This window comes from Salvelinus sp. IW2-2015, linkage group LG15 (assembly GCF_002910315.2).
Source record: "Salvelinus sp. IW2-2015 linkage group LG15, ASM291031v2, whole genome shotgun sequence".
Taxonomy (NCBI): Eukaryota; Metazoa; Chordata; class Actinopteri; order Salmoniformes; family Salmonidae; genus Salvelinus; species Salvelinus sp. IW2-2015.
The window spans coordinates 37,266,559-37,289,825 of NC_036855.1; the positions used below are offsets into that span (position 1 = coordinate 37,266,559).

The 23,267-nt window shown below is 43.4% G+C and overlaps 1 protein-coding gene across 3 annotated transcripts in view; it reads left to right on the forward strand.

Moving 5' to 3' along the window:
• The window catches only part of LOC111975131 (calmodulin-regulated spectrin-associated protein 1-B), a 50,250-nt gene that overhangs the window by 657 nt on the left and 26,326 nt on the right, over positions 1-23,267 (forward strand). For all 3 annotated transcript variants that reach the window (XM_024003315.2, XM_024003317.2, XM_024003316.2), the window contains exons 2-3: positions 250-410; positions 10,477-10,739. In XM_024003315.2, the coding sequence (XP_023859083.1) occupies positions 251-410; positions 10,477-10,739 (423 nt within the window). In that variant the 5' untranslated portion in view covers position 250. The remainder of the gene's footprint in view (positions 1-249; positions 411-10,476; positions 10,740-23,267) is intronic.

Here is a 23,267-nt window from a genome sequence, read left to right on the forward strand (position 1 = left end):
CTCGCTAGTTAGCCACCTGTCCAAGGATGGGTGCCCAATGAAGCTACGCTAGGAAGCTAGCGTTAGTGGGTTAGTTAGCTGGCTACAGTAACCAGTTAGCTAGCTAAGAACATTTCTTCTGTGACTAGCTAACATTAGCTAGTTAACGTAATGCACTCATGAAATCACCTGTAATATGTTTGATGTAAAAAGGGCTTTATAAATAAATTTGATTATAAGTACATGTGATTGAATTTGACTGTTTTACAGGATGGATGTGGAATTGTGTGCTGGCGGGCACAGCACCCGAAGAAAGATGGATTCAGCTGGCGAAGGGACAGTGGAGGTTGTACCTTTGGAATTGTACGACTCTGCCAGAGCAAAAATAGACGCCAACCTACGGTGGCTGTTCGCCAAAGCCTATGGAATTGGTAAGTTATTACACGCACACGACATAGGCATTGAAAAGTTCCAAAATAGTCTCCTGTCACACACAGCGCAAATGTCTTGGTGCATGTATACTGAAGAAAAATATAAACACAAAAGATTTGACGGAGTTACAGTTCATATAAGGAAATCAGTCAATTGAAATAAATGAATTAGGCCCATATCTATGGATTTCACATGACTGGGAATACAGATATACATCTCTTGGTCCCAGATACCTGGGAAAAAAAGTAGGGGTGTGGATCAGAATCTGGTGTGACCATTAGTTGCCTCATGCAGCGCAACACATCTCTGTGCATAGAGTTGATCAGGCTGTCAATTGTGGAATGTTGAACTCCTCTTCAATGGTTGTGCTTAGATATTGGCGGGAACTAGAACACGCTGTCACACGTAGATTCAGAGCATCCCAAACATGCTCAACGAGTGACATGTCTGGTGAGTATGTGTAACAGTATAACTTTAAACCGTCCCCTCGCCCCGACATGGGCGCGAACCAGGGACCCTCTGCACACGTCAACAACAGTCGCCCACGAAGCGTCGTTACCCATCGCTCCACAAAAGCCGCGGCCCTTGCAGAGCAAGGGGCAACACTACTAATAGGTTTCAGAGCAAGTGACGTAACTGATTGAAACGCTACTAGCGCGTACCCGCTAACTAGCTAGCCATTTCACATCCGTTACATATGCAGGCCATGGAAGAACTGGGACATTTTCAGATTCCAGGAATTGTGTACAGATCGTTGCGACATGGGGTCATGCATTATCATGCTGAAACATGAGGTGATGACGGAAGATGAACGGCACGACAATGGGCCTCAGGATCTCGTCATGGTATCTATGTGCATTCAAATTGCCAGTTGGACCTACTGACAAATTATCTAAAAGAACGTTAAGGTGGCTTATGGTAGAGGATTGAACATTAAATTATCTGGCAACAGCTCTGGTGGACATTCCTGCAGTCAGCATGCCAATTGCAAACTCCCTCAACTTGAGACATCTCTGGCATTGTGTGACAACATGTGCACATTTTAGTGGCCTTTTATTGTCCCCAGCACAAGGTGCACCAGTGTAATTATCATGCTGTTTATCAGTTTCTTGATATGCCACACCGGTTAGGTGGTTCGATTATTTTGGCAAGGAAAAATGCTCACTAAACAGGGATGTAAACAAATTTGTGCACAACATTTGAGAGAAATAATATTTTTGTGTGAATGGAACATTTCTGGGATCTTCTATTTGAGCTTTTTTATTTAACCTTTTAACTAGGCAAGTCGGTTAAGAACAAATTCTTATTTACAATAACAGCCTACCCCTGCCAAACTCTTCCCTAACCCGGGTGATGCTGGGCCAATTGTGCGCCGCCCTATGGGACTCCCGATCACGGCAGGTGATCGAACCAGGGTCTGTAGTGATGCCTTAGACCACTGCGCCACTCAGGAGCCCCAAGAATGACACATGGGACCTACACTTTACATGTTGTTTTATATTTTTGTTCAGTATAATTATTTTMTTTTAATGTTCTCACTAAGGCACTTCTGGGTGTTTTATATGAACCAAAATGTTATCGAGACGTGAGGTTTTTAATTACCAGAAAAACAACACTGCCCTAGCCAGTGTCCATTGAACCTGGAATTGAAAGTGAGGATCAGCTGTCTTTATCCCTCATCTGCAAGGCTGGCAGAGTTGGGCCCAAATGTTGTTGGACAGGAAACGTGTCTGTATTCGTCCACACCCCAAACTAACAGTTAGCAGTTAAGCTAGTATTAATGAGGCACGCTTGGAACAGACCTAGATAGTGGGAACCATTCAGAATGGTTCCCACCGTCTAGATTTTCTGTTATTCATCAATGTGTGTGTATGTGTTGAACTGGGGCCCCCCCCCCCCCCCCCCAGTATGACTTGGCAAATGATCTGCCTCCCCACTGACTCACCAGATTTTGCCATTCTGTTTTTGTGCAGTGGCCTTTAGCAGCAGTGAGACGGGACTCGCAGGAAGCTGATATATAAATCCACAGAATCTACTGTCAGACTGTCATTAGGTCATGGAAAATGCAGAACAAGACATTAGCCTTTCTCACTCTCTTGTGAAGATAGCCAACGGTTGTTGGCTTGTTGTAATGATGCTATATTTAGGTGAAGAACATAATTGACAAAAAATAGGCTACCTGGATCTAGTGCTAACTCCAACCGGAACCTCTTTTGACCCCAAGGCCGACCCACCCATCCCTTCAGACACGACGTCTAGGCTCTGCCTGGCCAGAGAGGGGGGCACGGATATTGGGGTGGCACTCCAGGCCTGGCTTACTGTTACTGACCACTGTAGCAAGTGTTGACCTTTAGTATTAGCCTTTTCCAGGTGCCCAAGTTCTCTGAGCTGTTGAGGGTAACCACTAGAGCAGGGTAACCACTAGAGCAGGGTAACCACTAGAGCAAGCAATAGTTCATGGGCTGCAGGTACCCCAGTGGTTAAGAGCGTTGGGCAGTAAACAAAAGGTTGCTCGTTTGAATCCCAGAGCCGACTAGTTGAGAAATCTGTCTGTGCTCTTGAGCAGGTCACTAAACCCTAATTGCTCCTGTAAGTYACACTGGTTAAGAGCGTCTGCTAAATGACACATGGACATTTGTCAAACTTCTTCATAGCAAAACAACCTAAATATTTTGACGCTTCTGGATTTCTAGTTGGTTGCAAGATTCCTAATCTCGTTCCCCGACACTTCCGCCCAAAAGCACAAAGTCTTGTGGACCAACGTGTCAGACATGGCCTTTGTTAGCCAAAACAGAGCCAGGATGCAAATATAACTTTGTCTGTGCATTCATGTGATATGAGTGACACACAAAKTACTACAATTTCTATGGGCAAAAAAATTAAATGGAAACATTCGCTGACATGGGCTAGTTGACCTGGACATTTCTGACAAGTTATAAATAGCTGTCTAMGGTATGCAATGACTAACATGACAAGAGGAACGGATGGTGCACTACCCAATTTATAAATTGCACCTTGTGCATTCTACTATTACAACTTTCAATAGTAAGTTTAAAGTTACTTGAAAAAAAAAACCTGCGTGCCCCACAGTTTGGGAACAACTGTCTTAAAGGACCAAAGAGTTTGGTCTGCTTTGTGTTTTCATTTCTGCCATGGGAAAAATATTGTGATACTGGTATCGTCAGTGCTAAAAGGCATTGGCTTACTCTACCAACCAATCATCTCCCACAACACCTTCCACTGCACGCTAGCATACTACAAGCACAAAGCTACGCCTCGATCATGTGATTCGCTAAAATGAAATGACAAATACTTTACTCAGTAGTTCAGTTCCACTAAGGCCAACTGAATGAGTGATTATCCCAGGCTTAGGCTATATAAAATAAAATAGTATTTGTCACATGSGCTGAATACCGCRAAATGCTTACTTACAAGCCCTTAACCAACAATGCAGTTTTAAGAAGAGTCCAGAAAATMTTTACGTAATAAGCTAAAGTAAAAAAATAATAAGTAACACAATAAAATAACAATAATAATGAGGCTATGTACAGGGGTACTGGTACCGAGTCAATGTGCGGGGGTACAGGTTAGTTGAGGCTGTGCGTAATAGCCTGGGGAAGAGGTTACAAGATTTCAATGACTGTCACTGTTCTGTAGCTCATCAGTTACCCTCACCTCCAGTATTTACAATGTTTGTTTGGGAGCATAATTGCATAGATACAGGTAGGAAATCCTTTAAAATAGCAATCAGGCCTAGCATTGTTATTGAAGGCCGGTGGCTGTGGTTACATGCTAAGATGTTGTGGAGGAGCCAGAGCGAGGTCTGTCTATCAATAGTAGACAACCTGTCATGTGTGAGACGTGTGACCTAATTTCACCGAAAGAGCACTTAGTCTGGCCATGAATCTTTAATTGCTGAACAGTCATGTCAATGGAGTGTGTCGTCTGTGCCTGTTGTCATTGGAAGAACAGAATGGCTCCGTCCATTGTTTTCATATTATGGCTTCTTTGGATTGCCGTTCATATTACCACTTCTGGCTTCAAGGGTCTATTTATTKTTGTATTAACTTACTGTTCAGGCCTCACTAATGCTGAGGCTTGTCACCTCCCTTAGTAATATGTAAGCACCTGCATCTTTGCAGTCTATTGTAGTATATCATAGCCTACATTGTTCTTATTTAGGCCTAGGTTCAATTTCATGATCCTACCCTTTAGATTTCTGCATTCATTACTGTGATTTCATGATGTCACTCAGACTCAAGCCTGCACAAAGAAAGCAGATGATCCTAGATTTAGTTTATAATGGTTATCTATATGGATTGTTTGAATGCTGTTCTCCCATTTTTAAGGATGTTTTCCTGCTTACTCTCATAAAAGCTCCCTGTGTTCTAACAGTGAGCTGTGGTCCCAGAGAGCTCAGAAACAGTAATTGGCTTTTGTCCTGATGACGAACTCTGCCTGGCACTCATCCTCCTCTCCCCCTCCCCTCCTCTCCACTCCTCTTCTCTCACTCTGAGGAGTCTCCCCACTGTCTGTCAACTGCTCTAAGGGCCCTGGCTAACAAAGCCATGCAGGCAAATCAAAGTTTATTTGTCACGTGCGCCGAATGCAACAGGTGTAGACCTTACAGTTAAATGCTTACTTAAATGCCCTAACCAACAGTGCAATTTTTAAGTAAAAAATAGGTATTAGGTGAACAATAGATAAGTAAAGAAATAAAAACAACAGTGAGAATAACAGTAGCGTGGCTATATACAGGCACCAGTTAGTCGGGCTAGTTGAGGCAAAATGTAGGTATAGTTAAAGTGACTATGCATATATGATAAACAGAGTAGCAGCAGTGTAAAAGAGGGGTGGGACACTAGGCAAATGACATTCAGGAGTCTTATAGCTTGGTGGTAAAAGCTGTTGAGATGCCTTTCGGTCCTAGACTTGGCGCTCCGGTACCTCTTGCCATGCGGTAGTAGAGAGAACAGTCTATGACTGGGGTGGTTGGGGTCTTTGACAAATTTTAGGKTCTTCCTCTGACACCGCCTGGTATAGAGGTCCTGGATGGCTGGCAGCTTAGCTCCAGTGATGTACTGGGCCGTACGCACTACCCTCTGTAGTGCCTTGCGGTCAGAGGCCGAACAGGGCGTGCTCGGTCCTCCTTTTCCTATAGTCCATAATCATCTCCTTTGCATTGATTACGTTGAGGGATAGGTTGTTATTCTGGCACCACCTAGCCAGGTCTCTGACCTCCCTATAGGCTGTCTCGTCGGTGATCATGCCTACCACTGTTGTATCGTCTGCAAACTTAATGATGGTGTTGGAGTCGTGCCTGGCCACGCAGTCGTGGGGGAACAGGGAGTACAGGAGKCGACTGAACACGCACCCCTTGAGGCTCAGCGTGGCAGATGTGTTGCTACCTACACCTGGGAGTGGCCTGTCAGGAAGTCCAGGATCCAGTTGCAGAGGGAGATGTTTAGTCCCAGGATCCTTAGCTTAGTGATGAGCTTTGAGGGCACTATGGTATTGAATGCTGAGCTGTAGTCAATGAATAGCATTCTCACGTAGGTGTTCCTTTTGTCCAGGTGGGAAAGGGCAGTGTGGAGTGCAATATAGATTGCATCATCTGTGGATCTTTTTGGCTGATATGCAAATTGGATTGGGTCTAGGGTTTCTGGGATAATGGTGGTAATGTGAGCCATGACCAGCCTTTCAAAGCACTTCATGGCTACGGACGTGAGTGCTTCGGGTCTGTAGTCATTTTGGCAGGTTACCTTAGTCTTCTTGGGCAGATGGACAATGGTGGTCTGCTTGAAACATGTTGGTGTTAGACTCAATCAGGGAAATGTTAAAAATGTCAGTGAAGAAACCTTGGTTGGTCAGCATATGTCCTGGTAATCCTTCTGGCCCCGCGGCCTTGTGAATGTTGACCTGTTTAAAGGTCTTACTCAYGTCGGCCATGGAGGGCGTGATCACAGTTGTCCGGAACAGCTGATGCTCTCATGCATGCCTCAGGGTTGCTTGTCTCAAAGTGAGCATAGAGGTGATTTAGCTTGTCTGGTAGGCTCGATTTAGCTTGTCTGGTAGGCTTGTCTGGACAGCTCGCGGCTGTGCTTCCCTTTGTAGTCTGTAATAGTTTGCAGGCCCTGCCACAAGACGAGCGTCGGAGTCGGTGTAGTACGATTCAATCTTAGTCCTGTATTGGCGCTTGTGATGGTTCGTCGGAGGTCATAGCAGGATTTCTTATACGCTTCCGGGTTAGAGTCTCACACCTTGAAAGCGGCAGCGCTACCCTTTAGCTCATTGAGAATGTTGCCTGTAATCCATGGTTTCTGGTTGACCATGCGCGTTCATGTGAGAGCGAGCTCTGTTCTATCACATTTCTGAAGACAAAGGAATTCTCCGGTTGGAACTTTATTGAAGATTTAGGTTAAAAACATCCTAAAGATTGATTCAATACATCGTTTGACATGTTTCWACTGACTGTAACGGAACTTTTTGACATTTAGTCTGCTTTTAGTGAACGCGCTTCGTGACTTTGGATTTGTTTACCAAACGCGCTAACAAAAGTAGCTATTTGGACATAAATGATGGACATTACCAAACAAATCAAACATTTATTGTGGAACTGGGATTCCTGGGAGTGCATTCTGATGAAGATCATCAAAGGTAATTGAATATTTATAATGTTATTTCTGACTTCTGTATGGCGGATATATTTTTGTCTTGATTGGGCTCTGAGCGCCGACCTCAGATTATTGCATGGTTTGCTTTTTCCGTAAAGCATTTTTGAAATCTGACACAGCGGTTGCATTAAGGAGAAGTGGATCTAAAATTCCATGTATAACACTTGATCTTTGATCAATGTTTATTATGAGTATTTCTGGAAATTGATGTTGCTCTCTGCAAAATCACCGGATGTTTTTGGAACTACTGAACAACGCGCCAATGTACCGAACAAAACATACATGTATTGTGTAACATGAAGTCCTGAGTGTCATCTGATGAAGATCATCAAAGGTTAGTGATGAATTTTATAACTTTCTGCTTTTTGTGACTCCTGTCTTTGGCTGGAAAAATGGCTGTGTTTTTCTGTGATTTGGCGGTGACCTAACATAATCGTTTGTGGTGCTTTCGCTGTAAAGCCTTTTTGAAATCGGACACGGGTGGGATTAACAACAAGATTACCTTTAAAATGGTATAAGATACTTGTATGTTTGAGGAATTTTAATTATGAGATTTCTGTTGTTTGAATTTGGCGCCCTGCACATTCACTGGCTGTTGTCATATCGATCCCGTTAACGGGATTGCAGCCATAAGAAGTTTTAAACTAGACATTGGACCGATGTTGGCATTTTTAGCTAATATCGGCCAATTCCGATATACTTACCGATTTTTATATTGTGCATCCCTATTGTAGAGTATATTGGTCATACTGCTGCACAGATGCTGGGCTGGCCCTATAAAAAATACTTCACTGGCAGGAGAGGCTGCCTGCCCATCCCTGTGTAGTTGACAATTCAGCCTCTCCTATCAGAGATGTATCTTGGAAGGTGTGTGTGTGTGTGTGTGTGTGTGTGTGTGTGTGTGTGAGTGGCTACGTAATGTGTGTTAGCATGCCTGTGTATCTGTGTCTCCCTGTGTAGTGTCTGTGTGCTCGCGCCTGTGTGTTTGTATCCACCCCAGTGCCGACACAGACAGAACATGGCTGGCACAGCTCCTCACACCAGCGGCCAGCCATCCAGTCAGAATGCCACCCGTTGGGGCAAGCTGGTGTTCTGCTCTCCTGACTGGTCTGATGGTGATTGGGGGATGCACTACAGCTGGTCCTGGCAATGGAGCGAAAGGGTGTTTACYATGCAGAGCCCTCTCCCTGTCCCAGTAGTTGGCTATCCCAGCCCACTGTGCAGAGGGGGTAGGAGAGGGGAAGCTGCTGCCACACAGTATCAGTGTCTCCAGGGGGAAGTCAAACATGAAGACCCATCCGGGTCCCAGCAAGGCCAGACCCCTTTTGTTTTCACTCAATGCGTTATATAAAGTGCAACTCTCACACACATCTCTCTCTCGGAATGACTGACTGTTATACAATAACAGGATTATTATTGAATCTGTTGTAATACCCAGACGGAATCAGACGTTGTTATACAATCCCAGGTGTATTATCCATACATTCCTACTTCTCATAACAATATTGTTATGGGCATTGAGCGCCTACTCAGACTGTGTATTGCAGTAAAATCCTAATCAGACTATCTTACCTGCTGTGTTGTTGACTGGTTCAAGGAGAGCTCTGCTTGCCTCAACCTGTATATCTTCCTGTTAGTGTGGTTGGATGGGAGAATGCTGACGATCCGATCCCTTAGGATCGGATTTAGGCTCTGCCTTTATGCCGTCAGTCAGTCAGTCATGGCTGGGAGGGTGTCAACACGCTGATGTAGGAGTTTAGATATGGAGATGGAGTTCTGTTAGCTCAGCCTCACAGCCACAACTGAGAGCGAGCTGTCTGAGTAATGGAGTTCATCAGGGTTATTTTTGCCCTGAAGAACATCACACCTTTCTGAGAGCGTGTGCATGGGCTTGTCACGTGCATAGGGGCCGCTGTGGTTTTTCTGTTTTATTCCTCCGCTTTACTGTTTTAAGATCATAAAGACATGGATTGTATGCACATGTTTCCTATTAGATGACCAGAGTATGACATCAACAGACATCAGTTATCATGATCTGATTCCTATCCTTCAACACTGGAGTCATTTAGCCTGATATGGTGGGTTTTCAAGTCATTGYAAATGCAAGATAGACTAGGATAACTCCTAGATCAGTGTTTGTTTTCCTCCTCTGTGGTGGAAACTGGAAAGGCTTTGTTGCAGACTAGAACAACCAGAGAACCCAACTCTGCTCTCATTAGTGTTACTGTAGCCCATCTGTTTCTGAGTGGAACTCCTGAGTGGAAATATAGGTCCCAAGCCGTGACTATATTTACACAGAGTAAACTGAGCCCTCCTTGCAGAACAAATACACTACATGGCCAAAGGTATGTGGACGCCCGCTTGTCGAACATCTCATTCCAAAATCATGGGCGTTAATATGGAGTTGGTCGGGCCTTTGCTGCTACAACAKCYTCCACTCTTCTGGGAAGGCTTTCCACTAGATGTTGGAACAATGCTACAGGGACTTGCTTCCATTCAGCCACAAGCATTAGTGAGGTCGGGCACTGATGTTGTGCGATTAGGCCTTGTTCACAGTTGGCGTTCCAATTAATCTGAATGGTGTTAGATGGGGTTGAGGTCAGGGCTCTGTGCAGGCCASTCAAGTTCTTCCACACCGATCTCGACAAACCATTTTTGTATGGACCTTGCTTTGTGCCCGGGGGCATTGTCATGAGAAAACGGGAAAGGGCCTCTCCCCAACCCACAAAGTTGGAAGCACAGAATCACCTAAATGTCACTAGCATTAAGATTTCCTTTATCACAATAACAACACTTTACAGTTTTACCGTTTTACCACTTACAATTTGACGAACTGACCTGTTGGAAAGGTGGCAGCCTATGACGGTGCCACGTCGAAAGTCACTGAGCTCCTCAGTAAGGCCATTCTACTGCCAATGTTTGTCTAASGAGATTGCATGGCTGTTTGCTYGATTTTTATACACCTGTCAGCAATGGGTGTGGCTGAAATAACCAAATCCACTAATTAAGGGGTGTCCACATACTTTTTTTACACAGCGAGCAGTTGCAGTTGTCACATTCCCTTTCATTGTTGAAAGGTTTGATATTCCCTAAGAAACTTAATACTACAGAGACGCTTGTGGAGTTTTCAAAGTAAAAAGTAAATTATTTCACATTTGGCCATCCATGAAACATTAGACTCTTGTGTATATAGCCCTATGCATCTTAGTCATCACAGCAGTGTTTCCCCTAGATTATTCCTGAAGTAGGCAAAGGGCTGCACGCACCAAAATATTCCATTGAAACCGATAGCAACCAAATATTTTCATGCCGGTTGCTATACAAATAGATGTAAGAATTGGAACCCAACCAGTCTGTTACAACATAACTAACCATGTCTCTTCCCCTCCAGACCACATCCCAGAGGACCTGCGGGACCCATTCTACACAGACCAGTATGAGCAAGAGCACATCAAGCCCCCCGTCCTCCACCTGCTGCTGTCCTGTGAGCTCTACTGCCGTGTGTGTGCCCTCATCCTAAAGACGGACCAGGCCGCCTCTCTGCAGTCACACCTGTCAGTTATCCAGGCCCTGAGCCGTAAAGGGATCTATGTCATGGAGAGTGATGACACACCTGTCACAGAGGCCGATCTCGCCTGTGTGCCCATCAAAATGGTGAGTGGTAGAGAATGGGTAGTGTGTGTAGGAAGGGTGAAATAGGCCTACTGTTCAGAAGGTAATGGCAGCATCTCAATAGTATTAAAGGTCGACTTTGGGCATGAAAAACAGTCCAACTCTGCCTCTTTTGGAATTTTCAAAGAGATATGGGGTGTGCCTTTGGTGGATCATCGACGTGTCATTCTATTCATGCGCACCTTACAATAACTCTTCCAGTATGTGTTGATGTCATTTCTCAGGATTTATTTTTGGGCGGGATCTGTTGTGATCAGTAAGATATTGCACTTCTGAAGCCAAAAATCTTATGCATCCATTWAAAAAAATATATAATTACATTTCATGGTATAATGGTGCGTTTGTCAGTTTATACAGTTTAAAGCTGTTATTTTTGCATTTTTGCCCAAGGTCGGCCTTTAAGTGGTTCAAGTATTTCTCATTGTCTCCTCTTCTTAATCTGCACTGAAAACATTGGAGAGAGAGAAAAGCAAAATGGTGGATGCCTCGCATAAGTACAGATTAAGGAAAAGAAGCGATTGAGATGCACCCAATAGCCTCTTCATCACAGACCAGGAGCTCCCTATTTGGGGCGTTGGGACTGATTTGGTAGGCGATCCATGGTGTTTGTGGGAGTCTTTGCCAGAGGCTGCTCATGATTTGTGGTCGGGAGAAGTTTTTAAAATGAATTAGCCCCTGTGCAAAAACGGATATAAATCTAGTCAGAAAAGCACACACTGCCTTTCTGCTGGTGCAGTGTTGCCTKTTAACTGGCCAAGGATGAGCGAAGTCAAGAACCACCGACTTCTGTTTGGTTAATCTTTGTGTAGGTACACTGCCCTTTATATAGACTGTCAAGCTGRCCAAGGCAATGTGAGGGAGAGGGAAAGGAGTTTGCAAATGTTACAGGTGCCAGTATCAGTATCCCTTCCTGCTGTAGGCCTTCTCTTATCTCTTCTGATTTATCCAATGGAAGTAGCCATTGTTCTCTCTATCAAACTATGGCATCTCTCTACAGCCCTAAGCCTCTAACACTGGAATACCTAATCTACTAGATCTTGGCAAACAGCTTTTGACCTCCAGTTTTGCCTTTGACCTCGTGTCTTTGTTGTTGACAATACTTTCTCATCATAACATTCCGGCTTACAGTAATTTACATGTCGTTCATTTGTTTGACCTATTAAATTAGTTCCAGACCATTTGGCTGCTTCCTTATCTTTGGCTACCTTGGTGATTTCAAATTTGTCTCGGATTCATGTCCATATAAAGTCATTTCCTATTCCTTGTACATTCACAACAAAGCTTTTGGCCCATTCTGGTTCTTTAGGTCATTGTGAAGTGAACACTGATTCAGTTGATCTCGTTTGATAATCATTTCCTCACAGCTGGATGGAGAAAGGCTAACAGGCCTCTCCATGGTGAGAGGAGAGAGCAGTGTTGAGTTAGGCCTAATATGAGCTAAATGACCCAGTGGGGTTCCTTCTGTCCTGCACGACCTTTTCCACTCTCCTGTAGTGTACCCTTGTCCCTAACAGGGCCATTTTCCATGTTGACTAGTCAATATGGAAAGTCTGGTGAAGCAGTTGCATAATGATTGATTGAACATTTTAGCGCTCTATTCTGTCTCCACTAGCTCATGTAGCCTAGTTCTCATGAAGCACAACGCTTCTCCTTTATGACTTTCAAATCTGTGACTGGTATGTTTTGTATTGGGCTTGTACTTTTGCTGAGGTCTCGATTTTAATTCCTGAGATGGCACAGGAAGGTGAATGTTTTGACAYGAGTCACCCTGCTGATGTCTATCAGGTCAGGAAACACAGATTTGGACTACTGACCCATAGCAACATCTCCAACTAGCTTTGTGGAATGAACACCACTCCCTCCATGCATGTTATGTTGAATTGAATACATTACACCAGTATTTCCTTTCATAAGAGAGCCAATAATACGTTTCACTGAAAGCACTTAGAGTACCAACACCGGTGTTCGGCAGCATTAAAACAGTCTACCCTGTCGTTGCCACGGAGAYACACGTTGTAGCTGAGGCAGCTTCGTTCTGGTGCGTGACTAGTCAAGTGTGTGTCTCTAAGTCTAGGTTGATAATCCAACCAAGGTGCTATGTAAGCAACCAGACATGCTTAGGAAAGTCTGAAATCCTCCTGACCAGAGAGAACTGCTTGTCCTTTGATRGACTAGGCAGGTCTGTGTAAGAGTTGAGAACCCCCCGGGTTGCTGAGTTGGCAAGGATGTGTTTCCATGGCAACACCAGTGTTCTTCCGCCACTCCTCATGTGCAGCTCCTGGGCTGTGTTTGTGTGTGTGTGAGGAGGCTGAAGACATTTGGCTTGGCCCCACAGACCCTGACTTCTACAGATTTACCATTGAGAGCATCCTGTCAAGCTGTATCACTGCCTGTTTGGGTAACTACTGCACCATCTGCAACCGCAGGTCTCTTCGGAGGGTGGCGCGGTCAGCCCAATGCATCACTGGTGGCACACTGCCTGCCCTTCAGGACATCTACATCACCTGGTGTCACAGGAAGGCTAAGAAGATCATCAAGGACCAGAGCCACTGCCTGTTCACCCGCTACCATCTAGAAGGCAGAGACGGTACAGGTGCATCAAAGCTGGACCTGAGAGACTGAAAAACAGCTTCTATCTCCAGGTCATCCGACTGTTAGATAGTCGGGACTAGCCGGCCGATATTCGCTAAAAATGCCAGCATCGGCCCGATGTCTGGTTTAACGCCGATGTGTAAAACCGCTGTCAAACGCTGAYGTGCATACCTATATAACGTAGGTAGATGACGTAATGGCGCCATGAAAAATATAGCGCTACATTTGCAACACATCATTCCTAACCTAGCCCACAATGTCTGCTGTGTGGATCGAGCCGTCAACAAGTCGAACAGTCATTTGAAAGCGTAAGAAAATTTCAGCGATATACCTCAAAGGCGAAATCCATTAACGCCAAGATAATGGAATTCATTGCCCTTGACAATCAACCGTTCTCTGACGTGGATGCTGTTGGCTTTCGCCAACTGGTCGAGCACCGGTACACACTACCAAGTAGGCGCTATTTTTCAGATGATGTTACCCTACCGGAGTTGCACAGTATTGTTGAAATGCACATCCATGAGCTACTTGCTATGGGCGTCACTGCTATTAGCGTCACGACTGACATTTGGACCAGCGATGTCAGCCCCATGGGCATGCGGAGTCTGACAGCACAGTGGGTCGACGAGGATTTCGTACTGACGAAAGCTGTTTTGCATGCTCAAGAATGTGCTGGTTCTCATTCCGCTGCTGCCATTTCAATGGCATTTGAGAACATGTTTGAAACATTCACACACTTCTAGCGCCATTTGAACAACTGACTCGAGAAATATGCTCAACTGCGTCTGCAGCAGAYGTGCTACCCTCTGCCATGGCATTGAAACACCTGCTCAACAARAATGCAAACAGACCGTCGGGTTAACTTGGAAAAGTTCTCTAGAGTCTGGGAGAACAAGGCAGTCGGTGGCATTATCTCTCAGCCTCTTTACTGTGTCGCTACCATGCTCGATGCTAGGTACAAGGCCCGCTACTTCGATGCAGGCAAGAAACAAGGTTTACGTGAAATGTTAGACACAGCTGGACAAGATGGAAACGGACACAGTGACCGTGCGCAATGAGGAAGAGAGGCCACGGACAGACAGAGCTGAAACGTCACTGCTTGACTTGTATGAGGAAATCCTGGTTGAGAATGAAATGACTGAACAAATGAACAACGAAACAGCACAGCAAGTAAGTGAAAGATAGGTTTTGATTATGTTTTACTGGTAATGGGGACATGTGTAAATGCTAACAAAATAACTTTTTATGTCTGTGTGCATGTGTGTTTCAACTACACTGCTCAAAAAAATAAAGGGAACACTTAAACAACACAATGTAACTCCAAGTCAATCACACTTCTGTGAAATCAAACTGTCCACTTAGGAAGCAACACTGATTGACAATAAATTCACATGCTGTTGTGGCAAATGGAATAGACAACAGGTGGAAATTATAGGCAATTAGCAAGACACCCAAATAAAGGAGTGTTCTGCAGGTGTGGACCACAGACCACTTCTCAGTCCTATGCTTCCTGGCTAATGTTTTGGTCACTTTTGAATGCTGGTGGTGCTTTCACTCTAGTGGTAGCATGAGACGGAGTCTACAACCCACACAAGTGGCTCGGGTAGTGCAGCTCATCCAGGATGGCACATCAATGCGAGCTGTGGCAAGAAGGTTTGCTGTGTCTGTCAGTGTAGTGTCCAGAGCATGGAGGCGCTACCAGGAGACAGGCCAGTACATCAGGAGACGTGGAGGAGGCCGTAGGAGGGCAACAACCCAGCAGCAGGACCGCTACCTCTGCCTTGTGGCAAGGAGGAGCACTGCCAGAGCCCTGCAAAATGACCTCCAGCAGGCCAAAATGTGCATGTGTCTGCTCAAACGGTCAGAAACAGACTCCATGAGGGCCCGACATCCACAGGTGGGGGTTGTGCTTACAGCCCAACACCGCGCAGGACGTTGGCATTTGCCAGAGAACACAAGATTGGCAAATTCGCCACTGGCGCCCTGTGCTCTTCACAGATGAAAGCAGGTTCACAAAGAGCACATGTGACAGAGTCTGGAGACGCCGTGGAGAACCTTCTGCTGCCTGCAACATTCTCCAGCATGACCGGTTTGGCGGTGGGTCAGTCATGGTGTGGGGTGGCATTTCTTTGGGGGCCGCACAGCCCTCCATGTGCTCGCCAGAGGTAGCCTGACTGCCATTAGGTACCGAGATGAGATCCTCAGACCCCTTGTGAGACCATATGCTGGTGCGGTTGGCCCTGGGTTCCTCCAATGCAGACAATGCTAGACCTCATGTGGCTGGAGTGTGTCAGCAGTTCCTGCAAGAGGAAGGCATTGATGCTAGGACTGGCCCGCCCGTTCCCCAGACTTTAATCCAATTGAGCACATCTGGGACATCATGTCTCGCTCCATCCACCAACCGCAAGTTGCACCACAGACTGTCCAGGAGTTGGCGGATGTTTTAGTCCAGTCTGGGAGGAGATCCCTCAGGAGACCATCCGCACCTCATCAGGAGCATGCCCAGGCGTTGTAGGGAGGACATACAGGCACGTGCAGGCCACACACACTACTGAGCCTCATTTTGACTTGTTTTAAGGACATTACATCAAAGTTGGATCAGCCTGTAGTGTGGTTTTCCACTTTAATTTTGAGTGTGACTCCAAATCCAGACTCCATGGGTTGATAAATTTGATTTCCATTGATAATTTTTGTGTGATTTTGTTGTCAGCACATTCAACTATGTAAAGAAAAAAGTATTTAATAAGAATATTTAATTCATTCAGATCTAGGATGTGTTATTTTAGTGTTCCCTTAATTTTTTTTAGCAGTGTACTTAACTGCACTAGAATGCTTAAGGCTGCTTTTTTGGGGGGGGGGGCAAAGAAAATATTGAATATCGGTATTGGCCAAAAATGTCATATCGCTGCATCCCTAGCGATAACATCTGCAAATGTGTAAGCGACAATTCAAATTAGATATAGCGATACCTGTTCAGTGCTCTGCTCCCTGTTTGACTCCTGCTGCCCAGCAGCTGGGGCTAATAAAGCAGCAGTGCACCATTTCCTGGGTCTACTCCGACAGGTTGGAGGAAATGCATYGTCTTTGTGAGGGGGAGACGGGAGACTTGAAAGTCAGCTTGGGGCAATATAACAGTAGTAGTCCATCCATACTCTCCTGGGTTCCTTTCTGTCAGACAGGTCTGGGGAAGGGGATTGTTGGTTTTGTGTGTGTCTGGCGTATTCATTGTCTTCTAACACTAGCACATGACAGTTAGACTAAGCTGTTTATGCTAGTATTTCTATTTGACTCAATATTTTTGTTGTTTAGATACAGCGTCCTGAGGATGAATAAACAACATTGGAGTTACTCCAAAATACTAAACTAATTGACAGGGAAAAGAAGGAAGCCTATACAGAAATATTCCAAAACATACATCCTTTTTGCAACAAGGCACTTAAGTAGAACTGCACTTTTTGTTCTGAATACACAGTGTTATGTTTGGGGCAAATACAAAACATTACCGAGTACCACGCTCCATATTGTTAAATAAAATCACATTTTATTTATAGAGCACATTTCAGACATGGAATTACAACGCAATGTGCTTCACAGGAAAAAAACGAATAAAGAAAATAAAAACAAATGTACTACACAACAAACAAAATAATAATATACTGAACAACAACAAAAAAGCTCAAACTTAAAAGCTGTGTTTTAAAATCTCTGTTTAAATATGTCCACAGGTTCTGCCCTCCTCAGGTTCACTGGCTGGGGCAGAATAACTAAAGGCTGATTCTTCAGAAGTGGTTTCGCCATAGCAATGTTTAGTGCATTGAGGAAAGTGCCTTTGAACAGGGAGTAGTTAAAACTAGCTTGCAATTCTTCAGGTATGCAATTAACTGTTTTGAACAAGGTGGTGAGGATCGGGTCGAGAAGGCAGGTAGAAGGCTTAAGTTGTGATATCACTTTCCTGAGAATGTCTGTGTCAACCAGGGGAAATAAATCCATTGTGCCTTTGYGTGGTATGCTAGGGCACATATAATCAAAGTTCTCATCAGGTCTTGCTTGACTGATTCCCAGCCGAATGTTTATCTTCTCTGAAATAGGTTTGCGGGGCTAGGATTTATTAGGCCGACAATGGTCGATAAGAGTGCACTCARATTATTCTGATTAACAGGGATCAAGTTTGAAAAATGAGCCCGTCTGGCTTCTGGCGTTTCAAATTGGCTTGTTATACATACCAGTCAAAGGTTTGGACAAACTTACTCATTCAAGGGTTTTTCTTTATTTTTACTATTTTCTACATTGTAGAATAATAGTGAAGACATAAACTATGAAATAACACATATAGAATCAATTTAGTAACCAAAAAAGTATTTTATATTTGAGATTCTTCAAATAGCCACCCTTTGCCTTGATGAAAGCTTTGCACTCTTGGCATTCTCTCAACCAGCTTCACCTGGAATGCTTTTCCAACAGTCTTGAAGGAGTTCCCACATATGCTGAGCACTTGTTGGCTGCTTTTCCTTCACTCTGCGGTCCCAACTCATCTCAAACCATCTCAATTGGGTTGAAGTCGGGTGATTGTGGAGGACAGGTCATCTGATGCACTTTCCCTCTTGGTAAAATAGCCCTTACACAGCCTGGATGTGTGTTGGGTCATTGTCCTTTTGAAAAACAAATAATGGGAACCACACATGCGGAAATCATCCCTTCACCTACTCGGCGTCTCAAAAAGACACGGTTGGAACCAAAAATCTCAAATTTGGACTCATCAGACCAAAGAACAGATTTCCACTGGTCTAATGTCCATTGATCGTGTTTCTTGGACCAAGCAAGTCCTTCTTCTTATTGGTGTCCTTTCGTAGTGGTTTCTTTGCAGCAATTCGACCATGAAGGCCTGATTCACGCAGTCTCCTCTTTAACAGTTGATGTCAGGTAACTCTAATGAACTTATCCTCCGCAGCAGAGGTAACTGGGTCTTCCTTTCCTGTGGCAGTCCTCATGAGAGCCAGTTTCATCATAGCACTTGATGGTTTTTGCGACTGCACTGAAGAAACTTTCAAAGTTCTTGACGTTTTTAAATAATCATGGACTATTGTTTTCTCTCGCTTATTTACCTCGTTTATTCTTATGGCTCTATTTGGAGGTAGGGTAAGAGACTGTATCAATAGCTACTGGTATTCCCTCTGTGGCAACCCTGCCACCAATTACTTGTTTGCACTATTTCTTACTCTATTGTGTATTATGGCTGCTTACTTTACGCATTCGCCAACATTCTCTTGTCAACATCCTATATCAGGCACACTATTACTCGATTGTTCACTCTGCCTGGATAATAGTCAATGTGATGCTGGTTATTTTTTGCCCGAGTCTTACATTAAGTCTAGTACTTAGCTTACATGTTTTTGTCCGAGAATATTAACTGTATGTTTGGGGTGTCTTTTCTCTGTCTTCTGTTTCTTGTTGCTGCTATATCGTTCTTCGTTGACGTTTTAGTTTACTGTTATCCCTGTTTCATTTCTGTACACATTCAATCAATGCGGTATCGCCTCAACACTATTTAATCCTACAACTTCTACATATACTACTCAGCTGCGACAATACCAACACTTTTTCATCTGATTTCCTTCTCATTCTCCTCAGGTGTCTCATGTTTCTTTCTATTTCAGTGATCCAGTATGAACCATTATTCTTTATGTCATTCTCAACATGATGTGTATATTTAATATTATTTAACCTCTTTAGCCTTTGCCATCTATAATGTCATCACACTTCTTATCATTTTACTGATCTTTCTATTAATGCATCCTCCTTGATAACGTAACTTCTGCCTCATTTCGCTCTATTTTAATAAATTTTCGCTTTCCCATCCCTGCGCACGCATTCCAGGAGGCTTCTTTTTTATCTCTGATGAAATTCGTATTAACGTTTCGTCTATTTTTATCAACTTTGTGGTTTTCTCTCTTAATTCCAAGTCATTAGTCCTAGTCTTTCATAGCCATTATTACCTCCTTGGACTTGTACTTTTATTTCATATGACTCTAAATGATTACCCCAGCACTATCTATCCCTGATGATAATATCGCTTATCAAGACTCCTCTTCGCTGTGTTTACTTTCCGAATTTTACTTTAACTTGTGATTTGGACTCTGCCCCCGGTGACACTCAAAACCGCAAACTCACTTTGATGTCTATGATGAGGGTCCGGTAGGATGAAAGCCAGACGTGGTGATAGATGTTCTTCAATTTCTCTTCTTAGTTGCTTAATTAATCTTGAAAGGAGAGATGTCTGTGCACCTAGCTGATTTATTATTCATCATAGTTGGAGGCTATTTATTGTTTTTTGCACTTGTGTTACCAGCGTGATAACCGTATGGAGCGGCTGTTTGTGTCTGGCTCTCGATGTCTTTAGAAACAAGTAGTATTACTTTTTGTGATTTTTACCGTTAGCCTGCAGCGGTCCTAGTCTCCTGTGTTTAGGACTTTCATTTGGTCATCTAGCCAGACTTTTTTCTGTTTTTGCTTGTAAGTAGATTCAATTCTCTTCATATTCATTTAATGAGGTCTTGACTCATAGGTTCGGTCCTTAATTCTGTCTTTTGTGATAATAATACTGTTAATGAGGTACTCCTGGATTGCAGTATCTGGTTTTAACTCATCGTACGAGCGACCAAGGATCTACCCATCCGAGAAAAATCAGCATGCGCAGCTTAGTGGTGATAAGCATCGACGGTTATATTACAGGGCACCTACGAGAGCTGTCGTCTCTACCGTGTCTAGTCCTGCGTTCCGTAGCTGTACCTTTGTTACTTCGATATTGGAATTACCGTACTTCAGTTTTATCCAGACTTATGATGTTCTGGCTTTTCTTATCGCTACATGATATCACTTCCACCCAACAAGTCAACCTGACTATCCACCCGGCCCTCCAACTTCGCGAATCCTTTCTATCGCGGAAAACATCTTCCGTAAACGTCCCCTTAGTCCTTTCGCGTACTATTTAGTTCACAATACTCAGTACCGCAACCTCAACAACTGATTGGTGCTTTCCCCTTTCGTTTCCAGAAGCCTGCAGTTGACAGAAAGGAGAGAAATTCCCAACGCAAACCCCCACCATTACAAAAAAACACCACTAATTGCTCCACTCTATTAACTTCTTTTTAATACATTATGCGAAAACACCTTGGTAAAGTTTTCTTGAGAATGTTGGCCGGTAAAAAGACAGACTTGCCGCCAGTTGTTATGGTGGTCAATTGATAATCCCAACCCACGTCCATCTACACAAACGTGCGGTATCGAATCGGGGAAACGGGTGGACGAAAAAGAAGCGGTATATGACAGTGCATTCCAGTGACGTGACTGCTATCAAATATAATATCAATTTTTACTTTTTGTGAGAATAGATTAGCCATATACCTATTCATTTATTGTGTAAAGGCGATGTCTTTTTTGACTCAAAAGTGATCACTAAAGGTTTGAGTACAATGTCACCCTTCCATTAACTTTCGACTGACTAATGAGTCAGAGCTTGCCCACCTCCCATGGCGTTTGTAGTCAATAGCTCGATCCATGTACTTCTTGCTATATACTAATCATATCTTCGCACTCAATCTGTTGAATAATTACCACTCTATTCTCGCGTCCTAAGATAATGAAGTACTCGTTAAGCTTTCTATTATGGGTTTGAATGTTTATTGTACATGGTCTGGTAGCTGTGTAGAGTGAAGGCAGTGGGATGCGTGTATTATGCGAAATCGGTTGAGAGTGTTAGCCGAAGTCATATTTAGAAAAAATACATTATCTGCCAAAATTTACTTATTTATTTTGATAATTAAACGAACTTCGTTCTTTAGGATCTATAAGATCCGTTCACATTTAGGCGATTTTTTATATGGATGTCTCTTCAGAAATGCTTATGTGGCAGATATTTATCTACCTAACTGTTTGGTATGGAAAAATATATATATATAAGAGGCCCAGGTCTGGACATCTTAAGCAGCGAGTCGATTCTTAGCGTGGTAACTACATAAAGATAATGTAGAAAGACTTATATAATCAAAAAGAAAGACGCCTTTCTCCAAATCAGTCTATTGTGATATGACGCTCTTGGTATGTGACCGCACGTGTAACCAATTGAGTCAACTGCACGAGTATGGTCCTGTGGAAGACATCGCCTAATAACGGTAACGTTGTAATTATGTCCAAAAGTCGATGCCTCTACTCTCAGCATAAATCTACCATTTAACTGGAAGTTGATGCAACTGTGAGCTCATTCTTCGGACGTCAACCTCCACTCACTTGTCCGCCTCCAATAGGCCCATTCTGCAAATTTGCCTCTTACAATATGACATATCATCGTTTCCCTCTTGCATTCAATCTTCCAGGCGTTTCTGTTTGGAGGATGTTCTGGTACGCTCGTCTGTTACGGGGTGTGACGACTTAGAGATGGGAGAGTCCGACTCGAGGTGCGCGCGTTGTTGTAAAACTTATGTTTACATGGATGTGGAATTTAACATTTAATATTCCAAACAAAAACAGACAGAACACTGACAAAAAATTACCACAAAATCTGACGACCTGATTATATCGTGAACAACTGAACTTGAGGAACAGACTATATAAAAAACATGATACGCGAATTGTGCACCTAGTCGTGCCCCTTTTACCGCTGCGGCTACTCTCTGTTTATTTCATTCTAGCATTTGTTCACTTTAATAACTCTACCGGCAATGTACACATTACCTCAATTATACCTTGACTACAATCAATTACACAAAACTGACTACAATGTACCAGTTAGTTAAAAATATAGGCAACCCCCCACTCGGGTGGGGCCTTGGTTTATATAGCCTCGCTATGGTATTTTATTGCTGCTCTTTTAATTATTTGTTACTTTTATTTCTTATTTTTAGGTATTTTTCTGACTTAACAATCATTGTTTGGTTAAGGCGCCGTCTGCAAGCATTTCACCTGTTAGGTCTACACCTGTTGTTATTCGCCACCGCGCTTTATGTCTGACAAATAAAGTTTGGCTTGATTTGACCTACTGGTCCCCCTACTTGTTTTCTTTCCAGCTAAAGCTTGAAAGCCTAAAAAGTTTTATAGGAGTTAGAAATCGTTTATGTTATTTTTCAGGAAAACTCGAAAACTCTGATGGGACTGTAGGTATTAAGGAATAGACTATCATTCACAAGAACAGTATTTTTTATACCTGTGTCAACACTGAACTTACAAACTCTATCTGAGTGTTTCATTTCCATTTGGCAACCACTACTTAGGACAGTGTAACAGTATGGTGTTACTTTTATGTCATTGAGAGGGGGAAGAATAATGGATGATAAAGTGTGAGTGGGATAATAACAGATGAAACTCTCATCCCAGTAACACTTCCCTGTGGTCAACACAGGACAGTGACGACACAATCACACACACACACTAGCATTTCACTATAAAAGTTCATATAGCCAGTATCATCCATGGGGAGTGGTTACAAGGTTTACGACAAAATTACAGTATAAAACCTCTCCATAATACTAGCTTGAAAAAACCTCTATTGTACAATTATAAGAAGTTTCTCACTCCAACAGATACTAAGCGGTACATCAATAAGAGTAGCGCATGTTACATCTGTTGTTGACATGACAAAAAGCGCAAACAAAACGTAAGTCATTTTTTATTTCCCTTGAGAGCAATAACAAGATGCTCTCAATGGTAATGGCCTGAAAAGCATTGGTGTAAATAATGTCTTCGACCGTAAATCTCTATATCACGTAGAGACTACAAAGACAGAACTCTTCCAAAGTGAAGCATGCATAATAGGGCCTTATTCCCATTTTGACAACTCAGGGGTTAGGAAGTTCCACAAGTGAACAGGCATTCTTGAAAAGAGAGGACTACGCTTTCTAAATATGCAAGAGTTAAAACACCAAGCTC